Source organism: Melozone crissalis, unplaced genomic scaffold (assembly GCF_028551555.1).
Source record: "Melozone crissalis strain CALT ecotype California unplaced genomic scaffold, PUWL_Pcris_2 ptg000006l_1, whole genome shotgun sequence".
In the NCBI taxonomy this organism is placed as follows: domain Eukaryota; kingdom Metazoa; phylum Chordata; class Aves; order Passeriformes; family Passerellidae; genus Melozone; species Melozone crissalis.
In genome coordinates, this window is record NW_026535784.1 from 5115404 (window position 1) to 5130104 (window position 14701).

General features: G+C 36.8%; 1 protein-coding gene across 1 annotated transcript in view; it reads right to left on the reverse strand.

The window, feature by feature from the left end:
* Positions 1-578: 578 nt before the first annotated feature.
* RBPJ (recombination signal binding protein for immunoglobulin kappa J region) overlaps positions 579-14701 on the reverse strand; it is a 59318-nt gene continuing 45195 nt past the window's right edge. Inside the window, exons 6-11 of the mRNA XM_054295730.1 lie at positions 13871-14008; positions 13542-13654; positions 11298-11438; positions 6883-7038; positions 5979-6082; positions 579-5173 (exon numbers count right to left, since the gene is read on the reverse strand). Of these exons, the coding sequence (XP_054151705.1) occupies positions 4858-5173; positions 5979-6082; positions 6883-7038; positions 11298-11438; positions 13542-13654; positions 13871-14008 (968 nt within the window). The 3' untranslated portion in view covers positions 579-4857. The remainder of the gene's footprint in view (positions 5174-5978; positions 6083-6882; positions 7039-11297; positions 11439-13541; positions 13655-13870; positions 14009-14701) is intronic.

Genomic DNA, 14701 nt, shown 5'->3' on the forward strand with positions numbered 1-14701 from the left:
AGATGTCTCAATAAAAGTAGCTGTAATCCTTCTTTAAAGCCAGTGATTTTTTTTTTTTTTTTGTTGTTGTTTTTGTTGTTGTTCTTGGCTTTCCTATTTAAGAACCACTTTTAACCCCTTCTCACTCTTACAGGTAAACTTATAGTTCTTCAATCAGTTTAATACAACACTAGTTAGTACTGGCAGGCTTCTCCTATTCTATATTCTCTCTCTGCCATGTCCACTTCCCATCTAAAAAACTTTCTTGAAGTGACTGTGTCACTTGTGCTTGCAAACTGAGAGTGCATCATTTCTAGCTGTGCCTGACAGCCCTACTACTCTGTCAAAACAAGAAATAAGTTAATTTGCTGAATTTCTGGCTCTAGCTATCAACCAACTGAATGAAATGTCACACATTCTGCAACTAAAAATAAGATCAAAAGGAGTCAAGTGCACTAGTTGCAAAAATGAAGTTGCTAAAGTTAAACAATTAAACACAGTTCATTTTTTCTTATTTAATAAATTATATAAAAAAGTCAAACTTTTTTTTTTTACACATTATTAAAAAACAGTTTCTTATCTAACTTCAGCAATAATACAAGCAAAAATGAAACCGATTTAGATTTTTGGGTGGACATTCCATATCCCATTTAAGTGGAGTCCAGTGCGCACAGCCTCACAAGTACTGATGACTTCTCACTCCCAGGGTTGGTCTTCTTTTGTGCTGTTCTGGTTCCATAGATGGCCTCACTGTTCATTTGGGAAAAAAAAAAAAACCCAAAACAAACAAAACAAACAAAAAACAAACCCATATTGCTTGGTCAACATAGAAAAAAAACCAACAAAATGTGGCAAGTTTCAACACCTGTTCAAACCGTAAGTACTTTTGTATCATCATACAGATGTTCAGTTATGTTTGTCACAGCAACAGTAACATGGCATTTTATCTTTAGCCTTGTAGAAAAAATGAAACCCGACAGTTTATGCACAAACACACACAGAGTACACTTGACAAGAACACTTTTATGTGGTTTACATTTCACTTTTATTTAATCCTCAAAACTGCCCATATTGCAGGGATTTTCTTGATGAAATATGGAACTGAGCAATTAATTCTACAAAATTATGGTAAAAACTTGCTCGTTTTTCTACCTTTATTGCTAAGAAACTTTACAGGTGCACAGTTTGTAAAAATAACCCTTTTAAGACTGAATGCATACACATGCTACAGGATTCTAAAAAATGACATTAGCATAGCACCTCCAGATGGGGCAAATGCAGTGCTGAACACAGACAGAATGTTTACGAAGTTAGAACTGCTCATTTATTTTACAGCTTCTAAAGGGAAGAAATTGTTCAGTCCTAAAAGGGTTAAGTAGAAACCCTAATATACTTCTTTTTCTAACAAAGCTGCCACTCAATCCCACAGTACAGTGCTTGAAAACAAAGTCAAAAGTCTGGCACAGGAAAGTATACACATTTGTTCAGTACTCATAAACACAGCTGCTTTTGAAAGAAAGTAAATAATATGGTTAATAATTGAAGAGCATCTTAGTTTCAAGATGGACATCTCTATGGAGTCATTTAATCCACAAGTGGGTAGCTTACTTCCAATAGATAATTTAACTCACTAGGCATTAATATTTTCTATATGGGGATTTCATCAATTTATGTCTTGAGTTAACGTCTTTTCAGGTAACCATTCTGATTTTTTAAGTCTGTGCAAGGAAAACAAGTACAGAATACCATCATTAACATTGTTGTGGGATGCCCTTGGGGCAAATAATTAGGGAAAACATCAGCAGCAGATTATTAAGGACTACGCTAGTGTTGAATTCTGAAACGCAGTTCCAAGCAACAGAAAACAAGAAAAGGCGTAGCTAAATTAGAGCACTCACTTTGCTTCTTCTTCCTATTGTTGGAACTATAACAACATTCTGAACACAGACTCAATTTCTATGCATACAGAATTAACAGCAGACTTAACAGCTAGACTTGAACAGTTATAAGAGTTTCATAGTGAAACATTTTATAAGTAGTTTTATCAAAATCTTGAGATATTGTTAATATCATGAAAATTGTTAACAGCTCACAAGGCCAATATATGTAACGATATCACCCCACAGAAAAAAAGTTCAGGAAGATAATATATCTGAACAACTGGACGTATTAACAACAGTAAGGACCTGGAAGACCATTTCTGTACTACAGAATAACTACTGGCAACAAGAGAGCCACAAGCCAAATGAAAAAATGTGGTTTAAAATGGTATTGTAAGCAGAATAGGCTCTTTTTTCACCCACTTGGCTGTAGTGTGTACAACAGCAGATATTAGGATAAATCTTTACAAGTCAAGGGATATTATATCTATTGGGCAAAATCACTGCATGTAAAGAAACTGAATATAAAAAGTATTGCATTTATATGTAAAAAAATTTAAAATAATGAGTATAAAAGCACGTGTCAAGTTCTGAAAAGCTATTTTAAATAGTCTTTGAAGGTTAAAAGGCTTGTTATGGTTTGCCTGCTGTGTGTCTATCATGGTTTCTTGAATACCCTCTAAATCTGATATATGTGTCTTGCTTATTTTAATTCTCAGTCTAATTAGTGATGAAATTCTGTGGCTCTTGAACTAAGCTGTACTGTAAGATATTTATGTGCTTCTAACAAAAACACCGTGAAACGATTCCCGCCACAACACAATAACCCAAAATTCTGCACACACAAAGGTAAACAGATTTGCAAGTAAATGCCAGTAAACAGTTTAAAACAGAGATAAGGCCACAATGAATCCTGCCCTTGGTCACTGAAATGGAGATGAGGTGAGGCAGCATTCACTAGTGCTAGGAACCAGCACTGCGACTACGTCACGGGAACACGTTCTGCAATACAGAGTCACGAGTATGAAGGCCTGTGGTAGAATACAAGCACATTTCAGGAGGACAGTGGCACTGATTTTACTAGTTGCTAAATATGCTTTATAACCAATTTCTTCCTTTAAACACATTGTTTTCACACACACAACAAAGCACTAAAGCAAACAGGTAGAATGGAGCGTCAGAGTACACAAATATGGTGCAGAGACAATGCCTTAAAATGGTGGTGGGTGTTGAAACTGGAATCAGTGGTCAGAAATAAAAACCCTATGAAAATGGTCAACAGGTAAGCTTGTAAGCAATGCACTGTAGGAAACCACAGGTTCACATTTACACAGCAGTTGTGACTTTTGCTTCAGGGTACAGAAAAGGCTGAACACATAATGAAATTTTGGCTTTTAAAGAGGAAGATCACACTGTCAGAACTTGTCCTACAAGTCTATGCCTAGCTCTGTGACTACAAATGAACTACTGGGGTACGTTCAAATACAAATGAAGCAAGCAGGTCCACAAGGAGGGACAAAACATGGCAAAGCCAAAATGAAAAACAAATGCAATAACCAACAAAGTCAAAGTGCAAATGAGCCTTGAATTTATGCTGGAGAGAAGACTTGAATGTTGCACAAGCTGTTGGCAGGGAAAGGGAAACCCACAGGAAACAAGGATGGGAGGAGTTGACATCTTCATAGTGCTTTTATGATTTTCTATTTGCCCATTTCTAAGTAATAAAATTTACTTCTAGTTATTACTGTATGATCACTTCACAATGAAAGCACGTTCTCAATACAAGTGTTACACAAAAGTCTGGCCTAATTTACTGAAGAGTATGAAGAAAAACATGCTTGTTGTGATTCTCAAGTGATGAAGGGCATCACCTACCAATCCCATTTGTAGCACATACTTCTCATGGTACTTTAGTTTCATGCCAACAAGACAGAAGACATGCTGCCAAATGAAGTTATTGGGAACATTCCACTTTTGAAATAAAACATTTAACTTACACTTAATACAAATTATGTACAAGATTAGAAAAACCTGAACAGATCCTGAAACATTTTCAGATGTAATATGACTGAGCAAGGAAGAGGGGGAGTAACCCAGTAACAACCCTTCAAAAACACCAACATTTGCCTGTGACAAGAACAATCATTAATATGACTGCTTGAGATGCCACTTTTAGGAAAAAAAACTCATGTAATGTTAGAACCTCATGAATTATCACTATAAATACATATTTAAAAAAGAAAAACAGAAATAACTATTAACAATGACTGAAAACAGAGCACTAAAGTTAACATACATTGCATGTATTGCAGGCAAGGCAGAGGCATTTTTTAAAGCTTTTGCACAGACTTCATATAATCTTAAAAAAAATATGCTGGCCTTTACAAGGTTCTACTTGCTGAAATAAAAACAATTTCAGTTCATAAAAAGTCACAAGACTTCAGTTTAAAAAAAGGAACAGTTCCAGCCACAGACCAAAAATATATATTTTTTTTTAAAACTGGAAGAGTATGGTAATTAGATTATACAAGCATGGTCAGGCTTGGAACCTGAATATACTTCAGAGCAAAAGCTCAGAGGAAAAAAAAATATAAACTATTTGGTAACAAAAGTGTACTATATGTTGTGATACAAAAAAGGTATGGTGAAAATGTACCTTTTATACTAAAGCTTATACAAGTTCCTTGGTCCATAAAAACTATGTTGTGTTCATGTTTTCTAGTTTGCTCAACATGTATCCCAGCCACATTTTTGTTTCTTGCCCACTAAAAAAAACCACAGCTGAAAAATAGATTTTCAATAAAGTTCTTATGTTTCGGATGTTGGTTTTTTCTTTTTTTATTGTGGCTTCTGTTTTTAAGATCAGCACTTGCAGGTAACAAGGTTGAAATCATATCACCTAAAATGGAAAAGTGTTTTCCCATGAAACCACAAAAACTGTTCAGTTCTCTTGAATGTAGCACGAAAAGTCAATGAAAGTCCAGACAAACAACAGTAGTTAGGAAACTACGGTTGCCGTAGATGACGTGACATTGGTGGGGTTTGTGCTGACGCTTGTGTAACTTCCCTCACTGTTTGTGTTTGTTTCACTGGAGGCCATGAGGCTTGAGTTGGCTCTGAGGATTGCTCCAGCAGCACTGCAGTGTGGCCGTGGCCCTGGCTCCGGTGTGTATGTGAAGGTAAGGCTGGTGGAGTAAATGATGCCATCGTTACGGACCAAAGTTACTGGAACCTGCACTGGCTGTCGGACCCACCTCCAGCCCTCTCGAAACGCAGAAATGTCTGGAACAACACAAAGCATGCTCTCTGCACATCTGAAAAACAGGAGAGTCAACTGAGTACGAGGTCCTTAACTTGAAAGCATTCAATAGAACAGCTCTGTTGGAAGGGGACCTACAATATTCAACTAGTGCACACACCGACCACTTCAGGGCTGACCAAAAGTTACAATCATATTATTAAAGCCCAATTTCCTTTATTTGGTTAAACACAGAGAGGCTTGGGGCATCAACTGTCTTTCTAGGAAGCCTATTCTAGTGTCTGACTACCTTCTCAGTAAAGAAATGCTGCCCAATGTCCAGTCTAAATCTTCCCTGGGGCAGCTTTAAACCATTCCTAGGCATCCTGGCACATGATAGCAGGAAGCAGAGCTCAGCAGCTCCCTACTTCCCCTCCTCAGGGAGCTGCAGAGAGCAATGAGGTCACCTCTCAGCCTCCTTTTCTCTAAACCAGATGAGCCCAAAGTCCTCGGCTGCAACTCCTTGGGCTTTCCAGCCCTTCACCATCTTTGCCAGCCTTCTCTGGACACGTTCTGGTACCTGAACATCCTTCTTAATGGGGAGCCCTGAACTGCAGGCAGTGCTGGTGGTGAGGCTGCACCAGTGCTGACTGCAGTGGCACAGACACATCTTCTGACCAGCTGGATGCAGTTTGGTCTCCATGCTGCCAGGGCACATTGCTAACTCATGCTGAGCCTCTGCCAACCAGCCCTCCCAGACCCCTTTCTGCCATGCAGAAAAGTGTACACTTGACTGTGTACACAAGTATACACTCTTCAAAGTGTACATATCAACACCCAGTAACACATAAACACCACAGAAGCAATAGAAAATACTGTACCTGTACATGGTTTCAGCTTCCACATCCCCAAACCAGACACGTAAATTTGGAGTGAAGTTCTGTCCTGTAAGTTCCAACATTGCTACATCCCCACCACCATTCAACTGGAAACGGAGCAAACAGAAAAAAAACAAGAAAATCCCCCCCAAATATGTATTATTAAAAATATACACTCTCCCCTCAGAAAAAGCCCAACAAACAGAAAACTCCACCAACCAAAAAAAACCTCACAAACAAAACCTTCTCATTCAGTTAAGAACTTTAAATAGTGCTGTTTTTATCAGCTGGACAAAACCAAAACGCAAACACAATCTACACAACTGAAGTATAAAGTAGTAAAACCTCTAAAAGATACTGCCAATTAATTTGATACTATGAAGGAATTTCCAAGTTTTGATAATAGCTGCTTAGAACAGATGTCAACAAGGCCTTGAAAACAGAACAAAATCTTTCAGAGAAGCTGCCAGGGGAGCTTTAAGTTTTTCCTCTGACAAATGCTGTGGGTTTTTTTAGTAAGGTTCTCCTTGATCTATAATTGGCAAGAGTCAAAACCAATTTCTAAATAATCAAACAGAAGTCCTAAGGATATCATTACAATGGTAGTTTCAGAAATTAAATTCTACAATAAAATATTAAATTACAACAATACAATTATTGTAATTAATTGTATTAATACAATATTAAAATTCTAAAATACAATATTAGTATTATTCCTATGATGGATAGGCTCATATATTCTGAAATGTAAGAAAGAAAAATTATTACAACAAAGTAATTTTATTATTTATAAAGCTATTAAGACTGTTTTCCTACAGTATTTCACAAGGGTACCATGAAGGTTACATAAGTAAGACAAAAATAATCTCACAGAAAACCAGTTTATTAATACAAACCACTAACTTACTTGAAGACTTTCCACAACAGGCACAGGTGTCACTGGAGCATGGACTGGACCCATCCCCTCATAAAATGTGTATTCTGCTTTGTCTGTGCTAATGATTGTCCAAGAAGCTCCATCATTAATCATTTCTTTATTTGGTTCTTTTGGGCATGGAGTGGCCTTAGAGAGAAAGAAAAGTTTAAAATCTGATCTGCAGAGATATTTGTCAAGTCACAACTAAAAACCAACTCAGACAGTAACAATGCCTGTTATTTCAAAAACACGTTTCCTTATGTTTTCCTCTAAAAATGACCTAGAGAAACACTCTTCACATTTCAGAAAAACTACTATTTGTGAAAACACCATAACTCTCACCTACAACACTGTCACATCTCCAACCTTATGTTTGAGTTTTATTTTAGTTCAACTTTCCAAGTTTTAATGTTATTCAATAGGCATTAACAAAACAACCTACAGCAACTGGAAGCAGCTGCTTTAAAACAGATATCTTATAAAGGCAAAATGTCTAAAACAGCTACAGAGTGAAGTGGAATACTGTTCATTAGTTATGATTTTCATCTGCTCAAGATATTTTTTTCTTTTTAGAGTTCTTCACCCTCCACAAAATGACGGAAAACACAAACCTGTATTGCAGCATTTGTGCAAAGACACAAGAGAAAAGCTGAAGTGACAGCCTTACAAATTAGAATAATGGAATCACAGAATGGCTTGCACTGGAAGGGACCTCAAAGGTCATCTAGTATCTCCCTCTAAATACTACTAAATTAGTATACTTAGACAGGTAGATACACAGAAAACACACAAACAATTTTTTTATGGCAACAGAAGCCTCTCTGAACAATTTCACCACCTAGCAACCCATAAGAAAATTGTGTACAGGTTAAACACAGAAAAAAATGGGACAAAAAATTCTAATAACTAGATTATATTTCCCTCCATTAAGCTTTAAGGGTATATTGGTAGGTAGGTAACCATAACCTTCGCTCTTCAAAGTGGCAGATAAACTTCAATTAGCATGAGTTGTCCATATTAGATGTTAAAAAACAAAGCTGCAATTTCATGTGGACTCTTCATTCTGGTATGATCATGTAAAAAGCACTGAAAACAGCTGGCAAGGGAAGTGTGTGACACAGGTAGTAACTACAGATCTCTCCAAACTTGAGATGCCCAAATTAAACTTCCATCAGAAACATTCACAACTTCTAAATTATTACTAGCCCAACTTCAAAAGAGGAGCCATTCTATAGGAACTGTTGTATACTATTTTGAAGCATGACACCATTCATATGGGCTGACTGCAATTCTTGTTGGCATGGAATGATATACTTTGAATCATGACAAATAAAACCATGGATGTGAAAAAATGAACAACCCTGTAAACAGATCCCTGACTGACTTCTTTCACATTTCCTAAGTCCATGATGTGGAAGGCAAATGCCACAGAATTTGTTCTCAAAATCCTGTTACATCAAGAATCATTTCAGTAACACATTACTCTGTCTGTTACAGAAATCTTTAACAGGTTTCAATGCCTCTTAGAGAAGCACTCATCCTTGTCACTTCCAAATAGGGCTCCAAGGACATTTCTCACCCTTTTTTTTCCTTTTTTAACTAAATTTTCTCAACAGGTGGCACTGGCAGATTAAAATGCCTTAACATCATGCTTACTACTCATGTACTGTCTGGCTTCAACTGGAGACAGAAGTTACAACCTGGGATCCTAGGGCTGCCACTGACAGTCATCTGAAAGCACCACCTTGATGTGCAGTGGCAGCTGTGAGTGATGACACAATGCTGGACACCATCAGAAAACAGGGATGAGAACAACTATCTGGTATTATTTTGCCAGTGTGAATCCTTTGCTAATTCTGTAATACTGGGTGCAGTTCTGGTCTCCCTATCTAAAAAAGTTGTGGAGAAAAAACAAGAGAAGTGACAGAAAGGGCAACTGAAATCACCAATGAGTGCTGAACTTATGAGAAGAAATGGAGAAGACTGTGCTTTTCCAATCAGGAGAGAAGAAATTAAGATGTTGATGGCTAAGTGAATGCAGAACTGTTGCTCAGTAAATACTGCAAAACTGGAGTAGGAATCACTCACAGAAATTGTTACATCATTCAAAACAAATCCAGCAAACATTTACTACACAGGGAACAGGACCTCTTGAACTTTCTGCCACAGGTTACTGAAGAAAAATAACATTTGCACATTCTGAGGTTATCAAACCAATGAACACATCTACAAAATGTCACTAAAAGACAAGGATGCAGCCTTTAACAACACTTGGTACCAGTGCTGGCAGAGTACAATCACACTGGACTGTGAAACACAACCAGATCCACCTGCTTCCTGCAAACACCAACCCCTGCTGCTGCTGCCAGACTGGGCACAGACAGGGATGTGCTCTGATCCAGTAAGGCACCATTCATATCCTCTCTCCATGCCCCAGAACACATGCATGTCTTGAAAGAGAGATCTGGCTGGTGCTTCAGCAACTGAATTTCAAGTTTCATACTCACCTGCAGACTTTTTACAGCCTCTTTGCTTTAAGCTTCTATGGTCTCTCTATAGGGCTATTTCCATTTACCCAAAAGAGACTTGTCATCCATAAGTTTCAGGATTTTGGGGAGTTGCTGTTATTGTTGTTTTGGTTATTTTGGGTTTTTTTTGGTTTTTGTTTTTCTTTGGTTTTTTTTTTTCAAAGAATGATCACAGTTTGTCTAGATTCCTACTACAGGAACAGTATACACATGCTGTTTCCCTGGTCTTTGTCTTCTGATCCAAAATAAAAAACCCAGATAAAACAGGATTTCTCTCCTGGCATTGGAAGAAAGAGTTTATCTCTCACTGTGGTTTCACCTACCAAAGCATGGTAGCAGTCTGACATGCAAGTAACCAGACTTTATACAAGTATAAGCAGCAGGTTCCTACTCCACTAAGAGAATTCAGGATAGGGAGTGTCCTTTTATCTAACTCCTACCCATACAGAAAGTTCAGAGCTCTTATCAGACTGGGCTCCACGAGTGCTGCTGAAATTGAAGAGTGGCAGGACATCCTGACAGTCCCACAGGCAATTCCAGGATGCTGAACTAAGACAGCTGTCAGAGAAGCAGGAGCTGTTTCTTCATTCAGCACTTCCCATACAGTACTCTAAGAATGATTAAATAGCAGGCTGATCCTGAGTTATTGTAGTTCACATTTCACAGCTTTCTCTTAATGACAGTCCATCTCCTTTACAAGAATATATATTGACAGATACATATTTCTGCTGTATGCTGTGGGTAGAAACAATAGATCTAGTCCCTTCTGAACCACAGGTCATGAATGTTTACTGAAATAGGAACAAAGCTTCTCATATTTTCTTTCCATTGTCCCAGTTCAGGACAGAATTGAAATTACTGTTTACCAAGCCTTCCTGTCTCTTCCCTTAAATTAATGGACATTCTCAATGTTAGCTTCTAATTTCCTACCTCTATTTTTCTTACCCAAAAAGGTATAGCTGTTCTAAGGAAGTCCTGAATCTCTGCCAAGCATGGCCATCTTCCTGGAGCACAGCATTATCCCTCAACACCCTTTGTTATTTGAGCTGACCCCAAAATATTTAAAGAAAATTGCAATATTTAGCTAGTCCTGAACTCAGCCAAAGTCTTCAGAGTCACAACAGAATATTCTGAGTAAGGAGTGACCCACAAGGGTCATAAATCCAGCTCAAGTAAAGACTAAGCATGTTCAGGGACTGAACCCACCACCTTGTTGTTTTCAGCACCATGCTCTGACCAGCTGAGCCAATCTCAGGGTCCTTGGTCTAGTAGGAATTACCATGTGAAAGTGCTACAAGCGTGCTAACCTACAAGAGACTAAAACTCTTAAGTTTTTCTCCACCTGCTGGAGAAAAAAATATTTCAGAGATAGTTCTATTCTTTACAGACAAATCAAATTTCTGTGGCTTTTCAAGTTACTGTGGGCAGCTGCCACAGCTATGTTTACTCTCTTAGCCAAGAGCAACACATGGCAGCTCTGCTGAGTTCATCATGAAACAAGACTATTATCAACTTGTATCATTTCCTATTTGCTGTAACCTAGAAAGAGACACACAAATAAGTGGTGCAGCTCCACTGGCACATGTAAGCCACGGTATCATGACCACATGCACAAGTTTCTACTGTGTTTCCTATTTCTCCACTGGAGAAACCAGAATTCATTTTCCAGACAGACATGGAAGAAGATTATGAAGAAAGAAAAACAGATTTGGAAAAGCACAGATAACAATTTGTTGCTTTCCATCCTCCCTTTTCAAAACAAAATATTAGCCTCGCATTCAAAACCTACTGCAAAAATGGCGTTCATACATATCTTGGGGATACTTGAGAAAACTTTGCAACTACACGTATCTATTGAAATAGCTTTGAACAACTTACTTGAAATTGGATTATTCTCTCCTGGGAAAGGCACAAATACATTCTCTCAGTGTCTTTAAGGTAAAATGCACATTTATGGAGCTGTGATACTGGATCATCTGCATCCAATAATGCCGTTTGTTTATCTACTTTTCGAATTATCTGTGAATGAAAATGGTACAAATATACTTAGAACAATTTCTACACTTTATTACATATGTACAGTCAGTAAAGGAAGTGAAAAATAATTTTTATAAGATTCCCATGCCTATCATTTTGGTATCAACACTAGATTCACAATTCTTAATGCTTTTGAAACAAGAACACAACATGGAAGTGATACTCAGTACTACTTCAATGTGCTGCAGGCATATATATTTTACCTATTTTTGCTGCAGGAGTGGGGAAAAAATTGAAGCTTCAGCGAAATCTACTTTTGTTTCATTTGCTGGTGTAAAAGAGCAGTTTTTAATTATAATGTCATCTTCATTTATTATTAATTACTATTTTTAGTAATATGTTTCTACAGAATCTTTCACCATTGATAGGATCAACAACACTCTGTGACAAACTGGCTGCTGAAGGAGAAGAATTAAAATAAGAATTTACTAAAGGTGTTGAGATGTCCTTAAATACAGTTTTGGAAACAACAATCATAACATACCTTATCAGTAGTTGGTCATTAAATACTACTTAAAGACAACTGCAAAGAACAACTGTTCCTTACATTTGGCAGTGCAGTGAAAAAATATCTGCTGACTCAATTCAGATCTCTTTTGCCAATTAATTTCTAAAATCAAGAGCTGTTCCCTTAGTGAAAATCTGTAGTTTGTAATTTTAACTCAACTCCTAGAAAGTAGTTTAATGCTTTATGCAACACTCCCAGATGCAACAGCCAAAGTGCTTGAATATTTCTAAGCTGACAATCAGAAACCCAATTGTCCTCTGCAATATCTAATTATAACAGAGAGTATTATTAGCAAAATAAATTTAAAGGTATTTTTTTTCTTCTAAATTCTTTGCATTTGCTTATAAAATACCTGCAAGTTACTTTTTAATTGCATCACCCTCCATCAGTCCTGTAAGCAGTATGACAAATATTCCCCATGGCAAACAAAACAGGAACTTTTAGCCTAATTTGTTTTAATCTGTTTCTACTTACAAATAAGGTTTCTGGAATAATAAAGGATGGCATCTCATTTCATCAATAAAAAAGTACTAACATGAAGCCCACAAAAAGGTGACATCCTCTTAGTGAATTTCCTGTGCTTACACCATATCTGTAGTGTAACCAGTGTAACTGCTTTTATTGTCAAACAAAATTTTCATTTTGTACCATTTACACTGAGCAGCCTATTATCTTTTTTGTTTAGTTAAGTTTGGTATTGGGAGAGAAATTCACATTACATTCCCAACAAAATTAGTCTGGAAAGGGGAACAAAAGCCTGACTGCAGGAAGTCTGTTTTTACATTGGTGCTTTCTAAAGATTACTTCTACCTAAATTGGATTTGGCAGAGCTTAGTACAAAACTCATAATGAGCTCACAAACCACAATTTCACAGAAGATCCCGTATGAAGCACTATTGATTATTAATCACATAAAATTCCACTAAGGCTGGCATTAAGTGCATAAAACAGGGAAAAAACCTATAATTCTACTTAACTTTGTTTACAAAACCCAGTATTGTGTATCCAGAAGTAATATTTTATTTTGTTCACAAACTTTAACTGGTTATTCCAAAGGTCATTCCCATGTTTCAGATTTAAAACAGACAGTATTAATAAATATGAAAAAATGGTTTTTGCAAGCTGTTACTGGTATAATATATCCTCAGGAGTACACAGAAGTGCTTTTATAGTCAAATCAGTCAAGCATTTTTAAAGCTATGCTGGAACTCAACACATGGAAGAGTCCTACTGGTTGAAAATATTTTATTCATCTATTCAATATCAGTATTTGAAGCATTTTGGAACAGAGAAATCTACAATACTGTTTTTAAAACAGACAGATTAACCTGTTTTGGCAGACTTAAATTCTGAAAAAATCCTTATCTTATTTTACAAGTTGTTCTTTGTTTAGAGAAATAATCTCCAGACACAAAAATATGCTTTAATTAAAATAAATGTCATTTGCCATAAAAAACATGTATTACCCAAAGGCAACACACAAGACCAAAACCTGTGAACACTGCAAACCCAACTATGGAATGACACTAAATTGCCATCTATAAATGAATTACAGCATTGGAGAAATGAAACTGTACCAGTCTCGGGAGTGCCATGCCAGTAACTGAGCATACAAGTTTGACAGTCTGCCCATAATGAATGTAGCCATCTCTCACTGTGAATTCTTCTCCTTCTGATTCATCATCATCCACTGCATGAAACAGGAATTTTCAGAATTATTTGTTTTAATCGCCGTTTTTCTTGATACGAGAAACATTTAACATCACACTGTTACATCAAAGATACACTCAGTAACAAAACAAATGTGCACATGGGCAATTGACATGGAGGAAAAAATGCAGGATGCTTTTTTGTGAGGATGAAGGAAAGAAAGTGAAGAAAAATATGCAGATTTGCTTTTACTTACACAGGTGAATGTAAAATGCTCCCCACTGTTGTGAACTGGCATGGAAATTACCACCTTCTACGTGCAAATATCTGGTGCTAACTGTTTGGGATCGAAGTCTATTAAATAGTGCCACTTTTGTCCCTGATGCAATACATACTGCAAGGAACACATACAGACTTGAGATTATAAAATTACTTCATTATTAAAAAGAAAAGTATCAAAAAGTCACAAATAACATAAAATAAACTGAAGAATACTTGAAGTCAAGACATAATTATAAAATATTGGTGAATTTTGAAAATATTTATATTTGTGACAGACCAAAAATAGACATAAAATTATGAGTGCAATAACATATATAGTGGCTGTTCTCCAAAGGCATGCTAGCTCACAGAATTCTGCCACTTAGCCAAATGGGCTAGAGCTTGCCAGCTGAACACTCCTTCTGTTCATAGTTCTCCAGCAGCTGATTTAAGCAGAAGCTTTAGCTTGCCCTTGTGAAGTACTTAAGACAACTTTCAGCAATCATTTGAAGAATATTTGAAATATAAAGACACAGTATTCTTACAAATCACAAGCAATTGAAAGGAAGACAGATGTAACTATGTCAAATTATAACCATGCAACTTGTAAGGTTCTCAGATTTGAACTTATTTATCATTCAAAAGATAGAAATGTAAAGTTTGCTCCCCTAAAAAAAACCCAGCAACTAAAATTTTGCCATCAGAACGGGCATGTTGCTCCACTTGGTACATATTTACTATTGAAGAATGCTTGGTTCATATTCACTGTCCATCAAAGCTATCTGTCTGAACACAAATTCAACAGTGCATACTCTGAGCCCCCGGG